The 22,519-nt window shown below is 38.9% G+C and overlaps 1 protein-coding gene across 1 annotated transcript in view; it reads left to right on the top strand.

The window, feature by feature from the left end:
* Positions 1-22,519, top strand: part of SPIDR (scaffold protein involved in DNA repair) — a 194,455-nt gene that overhangs the window by 105,901 nt on the left and 66,035 nt on the right. The window contains exons 9-10 of the mRNA XM_068189236.1: positions 19,912-20,122; positions 21,904-22,154. Of these exons, the coding sequence (XP_068045337.1) occupies positions 19,912-20,122; positions 21,904-22,154 (462 nt within the window). The remainder of the gene's footprint in view (positions 1-19,911; positions 20,123-21,903; positions 22,155-22,519) is intronic.

Genomic DNA, 22,519 nt, shown 5'->3' with positions numbered 1-22,519 from the left:
AAGCTCTCTGAGACCTCAGGCCAAGATCTGTGATACATCCTTGCCTCAGCTATTCAGGCCTCCTCCAGCTGTTCTACTTGACCCTGCTCCTGGTCCCGCTCCCTGGCATATCTTGTTTCTGCCCGCCTAACAGTGACTGGGCTCTGCTGGGACCTGGATCTGACCAAGAGGAGTGCTCCAGCTATAAGCTGGTGGGTTTTTTGGGTTTGTTTTTCTTTTTTTGAAGGGACTATTTTTTGTTTCTGTTTTTCCTAGTTGGATGTGTCCTTGATGTGGTCTGCAGCACAACCCACAGGCTTGCAAGCCTAAATGAGGGTTGGGGGCAAACCATGGGTTGAGGGTATTGTGAACCTAGAGGTTCCTTTTCTGTGTTCCTATAGACAAATTACCATCCTCTTTACCTTCTATTTTAATTTTATAAGGTAAAGGGAAAAACACTTTAATTAAAGCAGGAGTTATAAGATGCCTGTTAATTAGTACTGCTGTGTGAACTTTTTAAGTTTTGTGTATTATTCTAAAATCTTCAAGAAAAAGGAACTGTTAAAGAACTAGACATTATTTGCAGGCAGCTTACCACTTGCATCTTTAGATGCTGAGGTAGTAACAATTTTAATCTTATAAAATGCCTTGTTCAGTAGAGGAGACATCCTCCACTCTTAGGCACAGCACTACATTTGCTGGGTTTGCAGTTATTGTGCCACTAGCTCCATCTTGTTCTAAAGCTAAGTGTCCTCAAAAAGTTTAGTTGTTTAGCAAGGAGGTTCAGAGAATTCACTGATGTCCTCCTTTCTGTTTTGAACCTGCACTAGGCATGATTGCCCTCTTAAAATCTGCAGGACTAGCTTAAACCAATTTCTTATTTCCAGATTTTCTGTGGCATATCAGCAACAGTGAAGCAGTAAGTAATGGGTGAGCGAAAAGAAATTATTAGCATGAGATACAAGTTTTCAGAGTTAAATTAACCATTATGTTTTCAAAATATTGTTGTAAAGTGAATGGTTGCAATACAAGATTATTGCACTTTGGAAACACAGTTCCAGAGTGGCACTGCAGCATATTCAATTCCAGCAAGCTTAGTGAGAGTGCTGGAACTGATAAGTGCTCTCAGTGCTAAATGGGAAAGTATTTTTTTCAGTTTAGCTTCACCTCGATTTCCTTATGCGCTTTCTTTGTCTGTTAGAGGCCAATACACCTACATATGCCTACAAGCAGTCAACAAAGCGATGACCGAAGGCTGGGGAAGGAGGGATTGCTATCGCCAAGACACGCTGATACTGACAGGCTCACGAGCCGTATAAATCTGTAATTCACAAAATGTGAACTGTTGTGCTGAACACTTGACAACTAATATCTCTAGTGTGTGTTTCAGTACAATTCTGTTGAAAATGGGCATTTTAGATTTGTGTGGTTGGTTTCAACAGAGAGAAAAGAGTTGGCAGAGTGTCTGGGCAATTATGACTCTTGCTGTGTGAATAATGCATAGCAGAGGTAACAGTTTGATAAAGGTGGAGTTCAAGTTCTCCTTAGGCTGTATACTGGGCTCTTAAATACTGAAAAATGACTTACTTTATACTCATGGAAACTTTCCCTTTGATGTATCTGGCTGAATAATTAGACTTAACCCTGTCTTTCAGAACCCGCCTCCCTGTTATGTTGAGCAGGCTCAAGAGAGAGTACTGCCAAGAGTACAGGCAGACCATGGGAAAAGCACTGTGTTCTGATTTGTGCCTGCAAATCTTTCTCAAGAATAACTGCTGTGAAAGCTGCAATTGCAAAGATTTCTAAACAAATAATGTCAATTACTTTTCTTCTTTGTTGTGTTGTAATGACATAAGCCTAAATAATTTCCCCTCAGCTCAAGAATCAGCCACCCTTGTGTTGAACAGTCATGGAAAATCTGGAGCCATCCCCTAAGTGAAAAAAGCAATTGATATTTTATTCTGAGCTTCAGTCATATAAATATAGTAGGATCAAAAATTTAGAGAATCAATCATAATGCAAATTCTGAACTTTTGATTTTTGTCAGATGAAAATGTAAAGAAACTCCTAGTTCACAGTATTCAATAGCATTCCTGAAAACAGCCAAGGGAAGACCGTGTAACTAAATGAGGACAAAACTGTAATATACAAAGCACTCTTCTATTTGCCATCAGCTGGCACAAGGCTTACCTGTGTTAAAAACTTGAAGTTCTGTTTTGCATTGGAGAAGCTGTATTGTGTACAGCTGTACAGTTTCAAAAACTTTAGGGAGCTGTGTCTCTAAACTTAGATGTTAGTGCATTATATTAATTTTGTTCTGTGAAGTAGTAATTTTATGGCTGATTTACATTTTGTTTATAAAGTAAAAATAAATTATTTTGATTATATTTCTTAGGCACCAAATAGCTCAAACCTAAATCTTGCCAGCATAACTGATTAACCTTGTAATAGCATCTTTGAGATAATAATGTACTCACTACCTTATCTTGTGCTTTATCTGGCCTTTATCTGTTGATTTTAATATCCTTTGTGGTTGCTAGTGACGTGTTTTTGTTGTAGACAGGGAGAGATTTTGGCTCCTGTTGATTTCTCTGCTTTATCCTCATTCACTCTGTTCTGTTCTCTCAAAAAAATAACTGCATTAAGCAGAAAAAAAGCAAGATAATAAACTGTAGCCCAGGAGCACAATAGGAGCCATGGCTGCTTGAAGTGTTCAGAGAGCATTCTGCAAGCAGCAAGTTACCGGTCTAATGTGGATTGACAGTGGAAAAAAAAGGAATTTATTGTTCTGAATAAATACAGGAGAATTTTTACTCCCTTGCAGCATAATTTACTCACAATTTGCAGCATAATTTATTACAGTGACTTACATAAAGTGTTTATATAGGGCAAGTTTGGCCATTCCATGTGCTTGCAGCATTGTATCATCTTGCAGTGCTTGGGTGCTGGTGATTCATATCACTAAGCCGGTAGAGAACTAATCAGAAAATAAATTATTAAAAAGATAGGGAAGGGGGAGAAGTATGACTTTTTCACATACTATTGATTGAATTGGTTCAGCAAGATCAAGCATATCCCAGAGCAGCAGAGAGGCAAAGGCAGAGAGGAAGCTGCAGCGGGTCTGTCCACAGTGTGAATTGCCACTGGCGCTGCTGCCTCTGCTGCCTCCTCACTCCTGATGTCTTGCTGGACACATTGCCCCATGCCAGCAGAGAGTGGACATGAATGTGTGAAAGTCCTTCATGCCCATTAGTGTGAAATCAGAGCTGAGTGGGAACTGATGATTTAAGTCAGTTCGTGATAACCTGGCTGCCTTTGCACTGAGAGGATTAGAGCTCTGCCATAGGGATGGTAAGGTCCTGGCAGTACTTGGTGCCGAGCAGCTGAGAGAGGTAGCCATCCTGTTCAGCCACTGCAGCTGGGTCTGGAGGAGAATGAACTGCACACCACGTGCTCCTGGGTGTGTTACACTTCTTGGCTCGATGGCCATGGCTGTACCCTCACTACATCTGCTGTGCTCTTTGCTTCTTTGCAGTCACTTGCGCTTTTTCTGCATGGGGCTGTGCTGGACGCCAGTGTTATTCCCATTCCTACAACTGTTCCTCAGTTTATCTCCTGGAGTTTGGACACATTTAGGAGAACATGGGGTGCACTTCTTTGGTGCAGTTCTGTGCTAGTTTTTAAGTGGGTGTTTTCCTTGATACATGACACCTGATTTGGTGGGACATGATAAAAACTGTGTGGTTTCTCTGCGAGTGATTTCGTTCAATTTTCATGCAATTCTACAACAGGGTTTTTATGTTTGAAAAGTGAAAAAAAAAAACAAAACAGAAATAGGAATGAAGTTTTCTTCCCTTAGCTGTATCTCTCTATCCACAAAAGTAGATGATGAAAAGACCTCCCTCTTCCTAGCATCAAGAAGATAGAGATGGGGAAGATCTCCATCTTGGGCAAGAAGTACATTTAATTACAGGAGACAGGGAGCAGTTTGTAGTAAGATTTCATTATGATTTTTCATAAGCCAGTGAAGCCTCCCATGATGTGATGATGGAGCTTGCAATGCTGAGAGCAGCTGATGCTGTGAGAACCACAGCAGAGCTCATCTCTCCTGTTTTGACAAGGGGATTGCTGGGTTACAGATTGCCCCTGTGGTGTGCTGGCCCTGCCTGAGCCGCCTGGCAGGCAGCATTCACCTCAAGGCACCTGTGGTACAGCTGTGCAAGTATGGGCCTGCCATCCTTTTGTAGGAATCAAGGAGAAGGAAGTTGGCATTTCTGAAGTGTGTCTCTTAAGGATATCAAATGAATCTCATTCTGAAGTTTGTTTTTGCTAGACTTTGTAAAGAACTCTAGGGGACCAGTTGATAAAGTTAGCTAGGTAAATCCCAGTCTCGAGTGTCTGATAAGTGTTTAGGCTTTGAACATCTCCAGGTATTTACTGATGTCTTTGTAATACTAATGTAGTAGATTTCATTTCCCTGCAGACTCTACCCTGCTACCCATCCACTGCTATCCATCCATCCAATATCTTAAGCATTTACTTTTATGAGTATACTATAGCTGAAATGAGCGGCAAACAGTCTGTACCTAGTGCATGTGCTGTGTTTTATTTTAGATACACAAATAAATTACTATTTTTATAAGCAAACATTTTCTCTGTTGGTGCAAATTATTCAGGTGAGTAAGGTTTCTGAGATTTGGAAAACTGCTTTGCTTCTATTACCTCCTTCTGTTTAGAAGTGTGCTTGGATTTAAGGTATTGTAGTTATAGTGCAAGAGAAGGCTAATTGCAATCCAAAAAACTCAACAGGACAACTGCCATCTTGTCCTGCTGACATGTAGTAGATGTGCTTCAGATCACTTTATCTTATGAACGTGAGGTTAGCAAATTTTCCTTAGTACCCAGCCTGAAGAGTTGGCAAATCATAGAACAAACTTATTATTGTAAGCATTTTTTGTTTGGATGCAATGATTATAATTTGTTCTCTTGAAGAATCTCATTCATGTTGCATCCTGCTCTTAGCAGAGCTCATGGCAGTTGCAATTTGTCAAAATTTGCCTTCTTTATGAACTTTGGTTTTGCTGACAAATTAAATTCTAAATTGAAACAAAGAATTAAGTTTACACTCTTTTGCTGCCAGGATCCTTCCCCAAAGATGTTTAGCCTCAGCATAAAGTCAAGAAAGAATCATATCCTCTTTCTTTCATAAGAGGTGTTTTAATGAGCCACCTGAAGGCAAGGAGTAAGCAAAATTACTTCCTTTTTTCCATCAGGATTATCACTTAGGGCAAGTGTTTTCAAACAAACATTAAAAGTCTCCTGCTATGTTTACAGTTTGGGAGGAGGGCATTCACAGGTACTGGGTTTTCCATGTGTAACTTTTATATCCAGTTTCTGTGAAAAGTGTAGAGATATTTCCATGGCATGAAACAAACACATATGTATATGCCAGTAGATATAATTGCTTTAATCAAATACTGTGTGCCCCATAGCAACCTTGATCTGGCAGTGAGAAGCACTGGAAGTAAAGCTAATTGACTTGCTTTTTGAGATAAGTAGGTGAGGTTATGGGACATAACTAGAGAATGAATTTATTTTATTTGCTTAACTTGTTGTAAGTTATACTCATCTAAGTGATAATTATTTTGAAAAACTATTTGAAGAATGTGCCAGCTTGTGGAATATTTTCCATACTGAGCATGAGAATACCATAGCTACACATACCTGTGGTCCTTATCCCACTGGCCTTCATCTGACCTGCATTTTCCATGTATAGGTTTCCAGTGCATGTATCAGCATAGAACTGAATTATGTTTTTTCACTGAGGAAACAGACAATGCCCATAAGTCTCAGTGTTGAAACTCTTTTTGTCATCCAAAGGTGACTGTTCTTTCTGGAAGTGCCATCCCTTTCCTGGCTCTGGGGGGAAGAGGGTGAAAATTTCAGTGCTCAGGGGCATCTTGAGTGGGGCCATGAGCTGTCAGCCGCAGTCTGGTTTTGTGGCTGTGTCTCTTCAGCTGGCACTTAATCATAACACTGTTAATCTTAATTCTTCCTTTGAGATCCAGGACCACATGGTGATATTTGGTTGTTGATGGAATACTGAGAGACAGCAAAACAGCTGGCAAGAATATTTCTGGGAAGAAAGAAAAAAATAGCGAGAACAAAACAGAAAATGAAAGCAGTATTGAATAGTGGGTCTGAGTTTAGATGGATTTTTAATTTCTTTAATCTTCCTACCTGCAGTGTTCTCTGATAGGCAGAGTTTCTTATGGCAGCAAAAAGATATTATTACCCTTTCAGAAAGTGTGGCTTTCTTGATAAAGTCCAAGACTAGGTGCAGTGGAAGCATAGTAGAGGGCTCACCCTAGATAATAGATGATAAGAGAAGAAATGAGCACAGAGGCAAAGTGTTTGCTTAAAATTTTGTCAGCCATTCCTTCTGCTGCTTGAATTATTAACTTTCAATATTCTTTTGCTATGTTTTCTGGTCTAGCATAGTCCTTTTTCCTGTCCATGCCTACTCAAAGTTATAGCTACTTGTGCTTTCCATTTGGACCTTGTTAACATTACAATTTTATTAAAATGCATCAGCAATTTGTGTGCAGCTGTATTATCTAAACAGAAGTAAGCCAACAAAATAGCACAAGTACATCTTTTGTAATGGATATGTGATTTTACCACATTTTAAAAATTGTTTGGTGGCTGTTAGGGTTTTTGGTGATTTAAGAACCTGAAAAAGGTAGTTTGGAAAAACTGTACAAATGACTGCTAAGCTGCCACAGTTGTGTTTATTGTGTGTCCTTAAGCCAGATACCCTCTGACAGCACAGAAGAGAAACTCCCTGGATGACTTTAAGAGGCTTTCTGATCTAATGTGTGCTCTCCTGATCAGACATAGCCAGAAATTCTGGGTGCCCTGGAAGGGCTACCTGCCTTCTGAAGTGAGAGGAGGAGCATGTGGGCTGCAGAATCGATGATATACATTTTGAATATCTATTGGGTAGTCACTCTTGGGCTTAGTAGGGCCTTGCATTTCTTCAAAACTTCTTTTTTTTTTTTTTTAACCTTTACAGAATAGACTTAAATAAAAATGGCAGTCTCAGAAGAAGTTCAGAATAAAAAAGGTGAAATCTGCTTGCAACTCAAGCTTTTCACGTGTTCTGTGACGAGCTTATAAAATTAAAGAGTTGTATACTCATACATCAAACTTAGGTTCATTACTGTCATTACACGGTCAGTTGTGGTCATGGTCTGTGGCAGCAGGAGGTATTATACAGACCACTGTCATGACAGGATGATCTTGAGACACAGAAAAATGCACATGATGCTTTTGACAATCATCTTTTCTGTTAGCTTATGTCCCTACTGGAGTGGAGGCAAACAATGGTGGATGCGATGAAAAGATCAGCCCTATCAGTGTAGTAGTTCTGCTCATCGGGGTACCCCATCTCCAGGAGTGCATTTTGGGTGGGAGAGCAGAAGGGCTGAACAAACACAGACTGATTCTACCCTGGATTAATCTGGCAGCCTTCAGCAAACTTTAATTCAAGCACTTCCAAGGGCAGAGGTTGCATTTCTGCACTTGGCAACATTTCTTTTAAAATGCACTTAAGCAAGTTTTTATGGGAAAGGCAGTAATTTAGATTCACTTTAAAATGAGTGCATCGGTAGTGGAAACAGGATTTGAAATAAGATTCTGTAATGCTGCTTGGCTCTGCATAGCTCATTGCCCAAACAGCATCTGAATGATGAAGCTGTGTTTAAATAAGATTCTTTAAAAGATTTTCAGCCCACATGGACATGTAACCACAATGTAGAAAACAGATACGAATGTTTTGGTAGATGCTGAAAGAGGGTGGTGATGTAGGAATTTGGAGGTCAACAATGATAAAGAAAAAGTGGAAAGACAAGTGATCTGGGGATAAGGTTCTCTAAAGAAAAAAATACTCTTTCCCTGGATTTAGGGCACTGGAGTTTTTGCTCTGTACGTCAGTTACACAGATGTGGGGCTGTGCAAGCCAAGTCCCCTGTGTGTGCCATTCACCTCCTCAGTAGTCACCAGAGGGACTGCTCACAGTGTTAGCCGAAGGCTGAAGGATCTGACCCTCTCCTCTGGGACAGCAGCTCTGTTCTCTGGCAGGCATCCCGGGGGTGCTGGAAGGCAACGCACTCTACACAATCTCTCTGCCTCCTGACCAGAGACAGTCAGGGTCACAGACGTGAATATTATCTTTGTGACGCTTCAAGCGAGCAAACAGATAATATATTTTTTTTAAAGGAATGTTGCATGCCGTCAGTTGAATGTAAAAATGTCATATCAGATCTTCCAAGAGCTTGTTCCCTTGAGGGGATGTTGCGCCAGCTCACCCACCCCACCAGTGCAGAGGCAAGGCAGGGAAGAGAGTGCACGCACATGTGCCTGCACTTCTGTGTGTATGTGCACACACATATGAGAGTCATGAACTGGCCTCTTTTCCCTGCATGAGTCCCTGTGTCTTCCTTCTGATGGTAACTAAGCCAGGGAACTCCTCTTTTTTCCTGTACCGTAGTCTGGGAATCATGCCCTGGACATTTTTTCAGCTGAGCACATTTACATACAGGAAATCAGCCCAGAGACTCTTCTTTGAACAGTATTTGTACTAGACAGTTTTGCAGTGGTTTCAGGTATGCTTCTTTTTTTTAAACAACTGTTAGAGAGGAGAGTAAAGGACACAAGTAACTTTGTTTTAAAAACAGATGTATGAATACATATCAAAATACAATATCCTAAATATATATACCTGTAGAACTTAAAGCAAGACTGATATAGTATCACTGCATTTATATATGTTTTTTTCTGTGTCCTGCTTAGTGATGCAATTGAGCAAGGGAATCATTTTTATTTAGGTCCATCTTGAATTGCAGATGAATGAGAGTACAAAGCAGAGCACCAGCATCAGCAGGAGCAGTGCAGGAAGGGTCTGACAGGGCAGCTGTGGACCAGGATGCACTCTTTGGGAAAGAAGATGTAAGAGAAGCTGGCCCTTGGCCTGGATGAACAAGAGGAAACTCTTTTAAATAAAAGAGGAGATAAATGCATAAGCAATCAGGGAGAGTCTTGCCACCATAGCGGGGAAAAAAAATAAAGAATTTCAGCTTATATGTGAGGATCATTATCTGCTGGCACAACTTGTTTCTTTTTGAGTGTAGAAGATGGTTTCTTAGCACTGGTGCTTCAGCTGTAGTGGGAGAAAAGGCAGGTTGTTTTGCTGGAACTTGATCATTTTGTCCTTTTTTTCTTCTCTCCTGGTTTTGCCTGTGATAGCCTGAGACTCAACTCGAAACCAGAGGCCATTCAGATCCTGTGTATGTCATGTAAAGCCTGGGATATTGTACAGTGATACTTTGTTTGCTGTTATTTTAGTGAAGGTACATAGTGAGTGGAAGATAGTGAAAAGAAAAGCAAAATGCATGGTGATTGCTTTATAACAAGTCAGTCAGCATTCCTTCTTTAGGTTAATATTTCTCAGGTTTTCAAATCTGGCTGCAAAATCCCTGCTTCCAAAACTCGATATGCAGCTTCCAAGCCTGAGAATAGGGATGCTATCCTTTGTTAAACACTGTGGGATATATTTAAGCCCTCGATTAACTCACAGTTGTTTGCTTAGGAAATGTGTGTGTAGTGGAGTTGTTTCATCCTTTATTGCATAAACATTTCTCTGTACTGGCAAATTTCACTATTGTTCTTGGAATGTCATTCACACTTTAAACGTCAGGGTTTTTGCTAGGGCCAAGATGTCTGTGATGGCACACCTTCCACCTTATGTCTCTCACACCAGTTTTCTCCAAAATCTGTATGTTTTCACAGGTGTTTTCCCACAACTTCAAAGACTTTGTTTCTGCTTTTTTGGCAGGGGAGGGTAGGGTGCAATAATGAGAGATACCCGTGCTCCAAAATGCTCCTCTCCTTTGGAAGTGGGTTGCTTCCACAGAGAGCTTTAACTGAAGTGGTTTGTCAGAAAACTGTCCCTTGTGTGATAATAAGTCACACTGCTGCAAGGGCTCTTAACAGTTTTCAGAGGTTATTGATGGTCCTTTTTTTTGGCAGGTGTGTTTGTATCAGTATTGTAGAGGTTTTATTGTGATAGTGCTTCAAGCAATGACTTGAGTTGCAATTCTGTTTTCTTAGATCCCCTTTAAAAATACAGATCTCTTTCTTGTTCTGAAAAAGTTATTCTTAGGTTTTATTTTTGTAATGTTATGTCTGGTATTTTCCCACTTCTTTCAGCTTGGCTTATAGTTAGTTTTGGTTGATTAGTTTTAAGGAGTTGTGTTCATATGACTGTGCAACATATAGAATTGTGATAGGTAAACTTGGCTTATTGGGTTGGTGGATGTTGATGTATTTTAAATATAATAAATAGAGGCAGAGCTGTGTGGTTTTTGCGATTTTTATTTAATAATAAGGGCTTTCATCTTTCCACTATACCTCTAACTTTTTTCTCTCTGAAGCATAAAAGACCGTTTCTTTCTAAAAATAAATATCTTTGAAATGGAAAAGTAAACATAGAACATGCTGGAGCTGTGTAGACTCTGAAGTCTAATGGGATCACAAAAAAACAATCCAGGGGTTCATCCATCTCATTGCATTATTGATTCTGCTCTGCTGAGTCATCAGCCCTCTTACATGAATTGGAAAAAGAAATTTGGGCATATGAGAATAGTGTGATGCAGTATGAAAACTCTCCCAAATCTGGTGTGATCTGATTGCTAAGTGTCATTGCAACTATTCAGTGAAATAAAACAAGCCACATTATCAGTGATCTGTAGACCATATAAGATTTCAGTATTAGAATTATAATTTTTTTGCTTGTTCTGTACAGTTATGTCTTTAAAGTAATGCAGGAATACTAAGTTTGCTCTGGATTCAGAAAAGAAGAAAGACAACATTAAGGAGAATGTTGAATTTAAGTGTTATTTCTCAGAATGTTTTTCCGGTTTGACTGAGAGCTATGCCACAGGGTGGACCTATGGTGATTTAATGGAGAAGATACATGTTAATGCATAGAAGCAAAATGAAGCTCTGAAAGTTACTCTTGTGAGTGATAACTTCAAAGTACACACACTGTTGAGGGCTGTTTTCTAACCTAAAAAGAAGAAAGGTATTTTGTTTATCACATACGATCAGTGTTTCTGTGGCAGGCCAAGATGCCAAACTTCTTCCCTTGCACAGAAAGTTTCACTTAGGCACTGTATACGCCAGGATGTTTCGGTAAAGAAGTTTCCACTCTGGTCACTAGCATTGCTCTCCTTTCACTGATGACTGTTGCAAGTGGATTACTGCAGAAAGGACTTTGCCTAAAAGAGATTTCTGTACAACATGGCTTTTCCACAGCACCTTTACCTTTGTTGCACATTTATCAGTAGTGGCAGCAAATACAAAAAAGGATTTTTCTCAGCTCAGTAAAGCTGAAGTAGATCACAGTGGAGGTAAACTTGGTCTATAACATGCCTAAAGACCTGTGGAGCTCTGCAGGACAGCTTTCTGTACCGGTGGTTCAGTCACTTCCCCTTACCTGATGCTGCCCATTGAGATCTCCAGGCTGCTTGAAGCAGAGTTTGAGTGAACACTCCAGCTGAGGAGTGTTCTGCTTTGCTGTTGTGCTCTGTGGCTTAGAGAAAGCTCTCACTACCTTTTGTGATTCTCAGTTGTGTTACCAGACAACTCAGAACTCCTGCTGCTTTCAGCTACTCTTCCTGTGCTGATAGCACTGGATTTGTCTGTATAAAAAGTGACCTCACCAGAAGAGAGCAGAATTTGGTCTTGCTTCATGACCTGGCAAAGAAACAATAGGAAATGCCCAGAAATGAGTACCAGAACAAGACAGAAGTATAAGAACAAGTCTGATGGAAGATTTTTTGTTATTTAGTAGCTGTGCTGGGTTTTTTTTAATACTAGATTAGATAATAAAATATTGAAGTAAAGTCAAGCATACGTGTATATTGATCTGTCTTTCTGAAGTTTGCTCAGGAATAGTTATTTGTTCTTGCTACTGTGCATGCAAGTGTTCATACTCTTAAGTGCTCTAGAACTAGGGCTGGAGAAGGGACTCGGGCCCTCCTACTAGGAAATTGTAGGTAAATGTGAAGTGCACATATGAAGTGATAGACTCTGGATGGTTGGTATCCAGGAATGTGTTTTTAGTGTTCCAATAGCTTCATTAATATGTCAGCTTAGTCTTCATTTAATGATCAGAAAAATACATGGTAAAATAAGACTTGACTAGAAATGGAGTCAAAACCGTCTTGATGTCACTGTAGAAATTAGTGGTGCATTTCTACATTAGGATTTCAGTCTTCCAAATGAAAGATATGTAGCAGAAGTGGAAAAATATCAGAGAAGAGCAACAAGAAGAGATGTATGGAGCAGCTTCCCTGTGAGAAATGACTAGGATGACTAAGGCTCTTCACCTTGAGAAAGCAGTGGCTAGGAGAGGATGTGATAAAGGTCTGTATTAGGAAGTGCCATCAGGAAGGATGATTGTTCACTGCCTCTTAAAACCAAGAAGTGGGGGGCAGCAATGTAACCACTAGGTGACAGATCAAAAAAAAAAAAATCAAAGGAAGTGGTTTCTCAGATGCATGTAATTAGACTGCAGAGCATGGTGGATGCTGCAGGATGTTATGGATGCCGTCAATGTACAAGTGGTCAAAAAACAGTCACTTAAGTTCCTGGAAGAAAAGTCTACTAAAGACTGTTATATACAGAGATATTACTTCTGCCTTAGGAAGTCCCTAAGCTGAAAGGTTTTGGAGGTTATCAGAAAGTGTTCTGAAGAACTTTCACTAGATGCTTGCTTTTATTTTCATAGTCTTCAAATATTTGCTCTTTGATTCTCTAAGCTAGAGTATGGGGTAGGTGGGCCTCTAATCTCACACCAGGACAATAATTTTTGTTCTCTCTAACACTCACCACAAGTTTTAACATTATGTCACTTTGCATTTTGCTTGCTTCCTTTTTTTTCCGCCTTTCAGAATCCCTCCGGCATGTCCCTGGACTTTGTGGTGGCTCCCTCAGCCACCTCAAACCCTACGTGCAGTTTAGCACTGGAAACAGAGGGAAGAAGTCATCTGAATAATGAGCTCATGGCTAGTCAGACACAAGTTGATATATGGGGTAAACACACAGATTGGAATTCTTTCATAACATCTTGATTATGAAAAGATAACCATGATATTTATATCTCCCTAGTTACTTGTAACACCCTCATACCATGGGGGAAAATGCTTTTGTTCTGTTTTTAAAGCAACATTCCCATTTAATGTGTACAGGTTTTTTAATACCAATTGTTTTGTGTCTGACTTAGGTGTTAAAAAGTCTCAGCATCTCAGTTGGAGTAGATTTTTAGTGAATTCTCTCAGGAGTATTACCCCAGTAAGCTCAAGTGATCGTTTCCATGCCAGTTTGTACATAATCACAGCCTGTGAGTGGAATTTTGTGTTTTGGTGGTGCCAAAGGTTAAGCCTTATCATGATGAATTTGGGTCCAGAATGCTAGCAATTTCAGGTGCTTTCTTCATAGCCAAAATAAGTGACTGGAGAGCTTTGAGAAACTTCCCTGCTTTCTAGTCTTGGTAAAACCTGGTATTATAGTAATTTCCTGGAGGTGGAGATTTGCTTTGATATCCATCTGTGCTTTCTTACTTCAGAAGACCTGTACATCCCCTTCAGTTAGCGCACAGTGCAGCTCCCTGCAGAGGTGAGAGCACTGGGTGTGTGGTATAATAGTGCTTAATGTTAACCACAAGCTTTTTATAGCAGAGCTCTTCTTAAAAGTGAACATTTCCATACAACTTTTTTTCATGCTACAGGGTGTCTGATTTCAAAAGGCAGCACTATGGCAAGCCAGTGGTTTAGTTTATATGATTACTCTGAAATTAGTAAAATGATATAGTGATAAAAATGTTGGCTTTGAGCACTGTAATTTCTTCCTGGAGTGATTTCTTAGGTTTACAAGTAATTTTGTTGAACAGTACAATAGTATTTTGCAGAAAGAACTTACACTGCAACAGAAAATAATTCTTTTCCTTACTTGTGTTGTTTTACTGATTTTCTTAGTTTGCTTTGTACTTAAGGTTCAGTGACAAATTGTAACAGATTGGGCTATAACAAATTATATATTTAACAGATATATGTCTTGTATTCATGGAATGAGTCCTCAGACAAAATATTTTCCAGTAAGGGGACAAAATTAGTATCTAGCTATTCTATTCACAAATAAAATGCACCATACTTTAAAAGTGGAAATTTTAGCTTTTTATTGTTACATCTTCTGCAGACCTGCTATTCTGACGTGTCAAAGCCACATTTCTTCGGAAACCTGACACAGATGAGAATTGTATATTTGCCAGATGTGACTCTGGACATTGATCTGGATGGTTAATGCTACTTTTCCATAGGGAAAAGGGTACAATCAGCCTTGGGAACTTGTACTACAATAATCCATTGCTTTGAATAAGATAATTTCAAAGAAAGAGATACCAAATGATTTTTGTTTTCTGTCTTTGATGCTGGGGCATGGGAAGAAGTTTTGTACAGTGAAAGGGTGAACTCAGAGTTGTGGTGTCCATGCAGCGTTACGGTGGCAGTAAATGACGCTGATGGAGGCTTACACACAAGTGGTGAGATTGCTCACTCATGGATGAAAATTCTGTATTTGGGCAATCTCTAGGCATGGCAGAAAGCAGATCTGTCACAAAAGGCTTGTTGACTTGGGACATATACTGAGAAGATAGTTACTGTCCTTGGGTAATAGGTGGGCTGAGATTTGTCCAAACTTAAATTTTTTTGGGTTTTGGGAGGATTTGTTTCTTAATTATTATCATTAGCTCAATGCTCAGGCATTTCTTGGACATTTCACAGAAAAACATTACAAGTGCCATGCAACCCTAAGCAAGAGGCAGCATGAGCATCTTCCCTCTACACTGGACAAAACAAGTGATTCCTAGGAAGTCAGGAATAGGACCTATATGTTGTTCCTATGGGGAATGATTCATCATACTTCTGGGCAACAGTGTAAGGCTCTGGCATGCTCTTGTTCTACATGTATTACTGCTGTGCTACGTGATGGAAGTTGAACCTGCTTTATGCAGAAATCATTGTTCTGAGACTTGAGAATAGCCTGTTTCATAATTGCAATGCAAGTTGTAAGAGTGTTCATTTAATGCAGTGTACTCTTCAAAAAAAACACTCTAGGCATTGTACACTTTGTAAAGGAAAAGAAAAAAAAAACAGCAAAAAATAAAAGCCCAGTAAAATACCCAGAGTGAACAAAAAAATATGTTCTCTAATTTAAAGTGGTCTGGAGTATTCTCGAGTTCATGAACCAGCACCACCGTTTGATGTCAGCAGAACTGAGCGGAAGCGTGTGGTTTGTGAGCTCGCTGCTGCTGTGGAGTCACAACTCCTTGCTGGCTGTGGATGGGCTGTGCAGGGCAGACCACAGTGCAAACCTGCTGATTGTTTGGCCCTAGGATTAAGACCCTGCCTCAAATGGAAATGTCAGGTCCTTTACCCAGTGCCATGCTGTACGTTCCACTGCGTTTTGCGTCAAGGACGGGGACAGACCACAATTAACATAGAAGTGGGCAAGAACGTCTCCTGCCTACTTGGCCAGATAGCCTCCATCACAGGAGAGAGGAAGAGAAAAAGTAAGCTACATTCTTGAACAGAGAAGAAAGCTGCTGCTGAAAAAGAAAAAAAAAAAAAAAGCAACCAGTATTGCCTCATGCTCCTTTAGCATGTGACCAGTTACGGCAATTGCTGATTGTCTACATACCAGGAAAAAAAATGCCCTGTAGTATTAAAAGTTCCCAGTCTCTACTTCAGGTCATTACAAAGGTCTAAAAGCAGTTATTAAGGAAGTCAATCCAACTTTTAAATAATACTTTGCTGAGCAAAGAAAAAATCAGAGAGGACAAGAGATTGTTTCAGAGGGGTTTATGATCTGTACTGAGCTTTAATTTTTTTCCATTGTCTTTGGATTAGCTGAATGAGATGACATCTCTCATTCTTTGAAAACTAGCTTTTCAAACTATTATGAAGCAGATAGAAAAGAAGCAATATAAGAGAGGCCACAGAAGACTTGCAATGCCCATTTAACATTTTATGTGTAAGAGGATGCTGCAGTGTATTCTGTATTCTACAGTAAGGCTGCTTCTAGGTATAGAGAATCTGCAGCTGGAACAGATGCTTAAAGTTGAGGTGATGACTTACGGTGTCTCAGGCACAGGGGCAACACCTGTGGGAATTGCCTGGGGAAGTGATTTTTCTTTTCACTATTCTTCCAGCATGATAGGCTTTCTTTGCCCCGGTCTGTACCTTTCAAACAGACAAAAAGAATTTAGGGTACACATGTGTCTCTAACACGATTGCCTTTGTTGCAAAGAACAGTATGAACAATATGCAGTGGCAATGCAGAGATTTCTGCCATGATGACAGTCAAAGTTCCCATTCCACAGAGCTTGCTTTTGCTGAGCAGGACTAGATAGAATTTCTGGGAAAAGAGTTTTCATTCAACTAATTGACACTATTTTAATAATTCTGTTCTCGTATTGAAGAATATATATACAACTTGGTAATTATGTAAATAAATAAACAGTACAATTATTCTATATATTGTATGCAAAATATAAATAATTTTATGTTTTCTTTATGTACATAGATGTATAAAATATTTCCATATAGCCATCTACCTGTACACAAAATAGTGAGCATATTACTTTTTTCTTATTTCTTTCATTTCCATTGGGATTCATTTCTATTTATTCCTGGTTCTTTTCATCGTGAGGTATCTGTCCATTGAGAAATAAGGAAGACATAAGTAGATGTATATGAATATTCCTCTGATGTAGCTGAAGAATTACTGCTAAGTCTGTGCACATCTGTGCAGGTCTAAAACAAACTATTTCTTCAGGAGAGTGTTTTTAGTGAACAAATTGCATTTAAGAAATGAGAGGCTACTCCTGAAAGCATATATATATATATATATATATATATATATATATATATATATGTATATCCCCATTTTTGCTTTGTGGAAATACCAAGCAGCCAGTAGTTCATGCATTACCCATGTAAAGATATGATGAAATAATGAGTACTTCACTGGGAAAGCTCTTGGCGGTCATAAAGGTACTCGAGACATGGAATGCATAAGCATGGCAAAACCAAGGTACATGTCATTTGGGTATTGGTAAAACCTACCTGCCTTTAAAAAGAACCAAAAAACCTGATCACATGTCTGCTCAGGAAAATAAAAATAAAACCATAAACCTCAAAGTTTCTGCAAATGATTTGCTACTAACGTCAGTGGTTTTTTTTAGAGAATTAGATGTTTTAGATCAAGCAAACATTCTTCTGACATGGGTGACGTAATGGTCTCGTGTTCAGAAAGATTTCCTGTTTACTTTGGATCTGAACACAGACATCTCAAGAAAGAAGGTGCTAAAATTTTCATTACACATCTGCCTATAAAGACAGCCCAAAATGTTCCAAGATCTGTAGTAAATTTTATGTACATTTCTTTCTCTAGAAAAAAGTGGATAAGTAACAGTTGAAAAATCACATAAAATCAGAGTGTCTCAGTTTACTGACCAAGCTAATTCCTCAGTTTTAATCCTGTAATGCAGAAAATTATCAGGGAATGTCATTTTGGCAGCCTGGTGAGCTATTTTCATGCTCTAAACTGGGAGTTTTTGTTAGCAAATGCATCTGAAGTCAAGGGACTAGGTGTCCCTTAGAGATTAATTACTGCTCCCCTGTGGGTTTTTTGCTTTTTTTTTTCTACTTTTGTTGAGGTTGGGATTGAAGGCACTTGAGAGGGTGTTTTATGTTTGGACTTAGGTGTTTATTATTTCTTATTAGTGAAACACTCTTATAGCCGTGAGTTCTGTAGTCTTTCATTAGTAAGGTATAAAATGGTCAGTTATCTCTTGTTATAAGGTATTTTAAAACTAAACTACTTAATTAAGAAATGACACTTAGATTATATTCTTTTTTAACTTAATAACTGATCCTTCAAATCCCGCAATGCGGACTTTTTTGTCTAATTACAAAACATCACCTAAACTCATGAAGAAGAAGGAAGAAGAAGGCAAAGAAGAATAACTTGCCTCTGCTTTAAAAATTCTACCTTCTTTCGTATTTATTTCTATATTCTAAAACCCCAAACTCTAAAGTTTTCTACCCTGTGATATTACACACTTCTAACTAACTACACACCCTTAATCTTAGTGCTATTAATGAATTTTGGAAGTCTTCTCTACAGCCTTAGGTCAAATGCAGTGCTCTCTTGCGAGTCCATGCCTTTCAGCACGGAAAGTTCAAAACTCTCAGCATCCAGGATTCCAACACTCTCCTAAATCTGGGGAGCTCACAGATGGCAATAAGGCTTCTTTTTAGTGAAGATCAGGACTTAGTTTTATGCTGTAATTTTTCATGAATTTTCTGTTTCAAATAATAACTTCTGTGAGTGTTCACAGTAGAAGCAATACATCTTGTTCATAATTTATATTTAAATGTATCCTGTTTTTCCCAGAAGGCAGAGATCATCTGGCTGTTGTTTTATTTTCTTAATTATAAAATAACAGAGATTATATATAAAACTTGCTGCAACTCTTCCTATGCCTTTGAAAATATGAGTACATCAATCTCCCTTTAGCTATCCGCTCTCTAAAGAGTGAAGGAGTCTGTCGTAAAACAGACCATGATGAAGATCTTGTATGGACTGAGATCAGAAATAAGTATATTTGAGTGTTTCATTGTTTCATTTTGCTTTTTACCTCTGTATGGTTATATTTTGAGAAACAATGTCACAGATGTGGAAACTTGCTTAATCTCCATAATATAACTGCTGAGCAGTCTAGAGACTGAAGTTCTGAATTCAGGTCAGCACAGCTTTGCTGTCGAGGCAGGAGGCGTTGTTTGATGCCTAGGTGATAAAAATCTAATAGAAGAAAAATATAGACTGTGGTAAAGTCACCAAGTGGATTTTGGCCTGTTTTGATGGTCTGTAGGAAATCAGATTACTGGTTGGTTTTGTTAGCTGACTTCATTAGATGTGTGTCCTATGAGTATAAAAAGCGTACTTCTTAATGTGCGATTGTGATACCAGCATAAGAAAAACCCAACATCAGCACATGCTTTGGCATGAAATTATTGTGTTTAGAGATTTTGCAAACATTCTCTTAATCTGGTGGGTAAGAAATTGCTGCTTGTGGAGCTGTTAGGGAATTTACATTGGCACTAGAAACCAAAACTGGATCTAGGAGAGCACATTTATAACAGTGACAAACACACAGGCAAGATAATATACAGCATATTGTAAGAAAAACATAGGATTTTGCTTTTAGAAAAATAGAAGAGGAAGGAGCAGCTTGCTGCCAGCTGCGTGAGAACGGATTTGGGTTGGTGGGAAGCACTCACCAGAGGGGAATGTCCTGCAAGAGTCAGGCTGAGTCCAGTGGATCAGTGGTCTGAATTAACATGGAGCAAGTTTAACAGTCTTTCGTTCATGGCTTTTGCCTCACTAACTGTATGCAGAGGGTCCTGGTGCTCTCGGTTCTGTGCTGACAACAACGACATCAAGTAGCACTTGTGTGAAGCCAGATGGGGCTCATGGGGCTTGGCAGCTCAGCTGGCTTCCAGGTGTAACTTGTCCCTGGATGCAGTGGGTCTCCAAGTGTCCAGGGCTAAGACGGCTGATCCAAGTCGACTCTATCTGTTGTGTGGGCAATTTGCAAATTGGATAACACACCTCTGCTGTGTTTTAGTGGTAGCTCTAGAAAAAAGGGGAGAGAAATGCAATGCTAGACACATTCTGAAACGGTGCTTATCAGTAATTTAACTTGTAATGGATTTGATGCCACTTAAAATTGGGGTTTTTTTCCAGGCAAAAACTGCTTCTCCAAAATGCAGATGTTCCTGTTATCATGAACACCTACTTTAGTCAGAAGGTGCTACTCAGTGAACATTCAGAAGCCAGAGAGAAGACATATGGTCTTACAAAGATGCTTATCAGGAAGAATATTGTATCTTTGGCACAGACCTTCAGACTTGATGACACTGATGATAAGTTACTCCAGGAATCTTCAGACAATCAGGTATGGTCCATTTGGTTCACAATTAAGCACTTGGTAAAAAGTTGGTGAGCAGATGTTTGGAAATCATAAGAAAAACAAAAATTCTAAATTACTGACCTGTTTGATTTTCCCTTTCATTTAGTCAAAGCTGAATAATATGCAGTGTTTACTTTAATAATATTTTCTTAGTGGAGGCTTTTGGTCCATCAGAATGCTGAACTGCTGTGAGGTTATTTTGCTGAAATCTCACTACTGTGCTAAATAGTAATTATAACTCAGTTTTTTTATTGCTTTTTCTCTTATTCTTTATACCCGAATAGCTAAAAAATAGCTGTTTTCTTCTAACTGACTCAAGATACTATTTAAAATAAATATTTCTTTTCCCTATTCCTACGTCTTAACTGATTTGCTTATCGATCCTTTCTTTAAAGCATCAATTGATAACATCACCCCAGATTCCCACCCCTTCAGTTTGTTTTCCTATTTTGACTTTATTTGTATTAAAATGACTACTGACTCTGCATTTCTGTAGCTGTGGTTGTACAAGCTGAGGTATTTTAAAAGATTTGTTTTCTTTATAGTGTGTGCCAGCACTTTCTGAAAGTAAGGCTCTTGTAAAAGCTTTATATTGGCTACCTAAATGATTCTTAATATTTGAGAAGCCTGGCCCTTCAAGTCTGAAGAACCATGAGTGTCAACATTTTGTGTTTGCTTTATATATATTTCCCATTATAGGCCTGGAAATTAAAAAGTTACATAAATCAAATCCTAATTGAATTTTTTACTTCAACTCTAACTTGTAAAAAGCTTCTACGGTGGTATTTGAAAACCAGAACAATGTACTTGTTCCCCTCATGGCTCCTAACAAACAAACCACTTCATTTAAAACTTGGTAGACAAGTTTTATTGCAACCACTTTGTAGACAAAGGGTAGTGTCATACCACAATTTTCTTTTAAATACTGCAAATTCTCCTTCTTTATTGGGGTATAATACTTATGGCACAGTTGGTGATACTCCGAAAACCTTTCTTCGCACACAGCTTCTTATAAAAACTGGTTTTATTGTGAAAAGAGAAATTCGGCTCATGCTGGTCTATGCTTGCATACAATCTTTACCGAGAGAGATTTATTTTAAAATTAAAAGAAATTACATTTCTCGTTTAGATTAAGGCAAACTGTAGTATTCATGAAATTTATTTTGCAAGTTTGGAAGGTTTTATTAATAAAATATGTTTTGAAAGTAGTGGAAAAATAAAGTTTTTACTTTAAAAGTTTGGTATTTTTCATAAATCTAATTCTTTTACACTGAAATATTTTCCATTGAACTGTGTTAGTCTCAGGACTAGCTTACTAGGCTATAAAACTAGAGACCTGTTCGTTTCCAACTTTGTTTGAAAGTCCATAAGGATTCAAGATGAATTTACCCTTTTTTCAGAAGAGGAAGGAACAGAACACCAAAGAAGTAAAAATAAAACTCCATTCAAGGGGAAGAATCCTAAGGGCTAATATCAGTTCTGTTTTCCTGCTGGTGTCACCTTCATCTCTCAGGGATTGAGTTAGCTCAGTCCAGAACACCAATTAAATGCAGGAGCACCCCATGTGTGCAACTCCCTTGAGTGTTTATTGGAAATACACAATAAATAACTGGCCACTAGTCTGTAAGTTACGTTAGGAGCAGTAAGTATTTCAAAACTGATTTTGCACTTGCAGCTTGATTTTTCATTATGGCATTTTCCTCTCTAGCTCTACATAATTTCAAGGTTCTCTGGAATGTTTCTCTTAATGGGTTCTCCTTCGCCAGGTTCCTTGTGCTCCACAAACCCATAACAACGGTGATTCAAAACGGCATCCCTTAGCACTGAGTGCTGTTAATGATTCTCTGCTTGAAATGGTGGAAAGCCAGGGAGCAGTGGGATGGAGAGAAGTGCAGGTACAAGTCATTATCCAAAGGGTGTACTGTTTGCCTGCAAGAGAAGGATACAGAAGCCACACGCAAGGAAACAAGCCTCTTTGTGCAGCACCCGTCAGGAATTCAGATCCACCAAATGTTAGGTGAGTAATGAGATGCATGGCAATTTTTTTGTTGAGGCTGTGATACATGAGAAACCAAAGAGGAATGAGTTCAGAAATGTCATTCTTGGTTGTCAGTTCGTGGGGAATAAGCACACTCAGCCAGGAAGGCTGAGTTGATGGGCGTGGTGTAGTTCTGTAATAGGCATAGTGTGACACAGAAGTAGTCCTGCCCAGAGAGGGGAAGGGTCTGTCTATAGTTTATGTCATCAACAGATGACAGGAAGATTGAAAATGAATGCATGAGAAGTTAATTGAGAACATCATACACTGTTCCATGAGTTTCACAGAATTGTTACATCCCGTTTGCCTATTTCAGTCTCTGGTACGCTCTGCTAGGAAGTTAT

Source organism: Anomalospiza imberbis, chromosome 1, assembly GCF_031753505.1.
Source record: "Anomalospiza imberbis isolate Cuckoo-Finch-1a 21T00152 chromosome 1, ASM3175350v1, whole genome shotgun sequence".
Classification (NCBI taxonomy): domain Eukaryota; kingdom Metazoa; phylum Chordata; class Aves; order Passeriformes; family Viduidae; genus Anomalospiza; species Anomalospiza imberbis.
The sequence above is the reverse complement of the archived record's forward strand: the minus strand, read 5'-3'. Positions and strand labels throughout refer to the sequence as shown.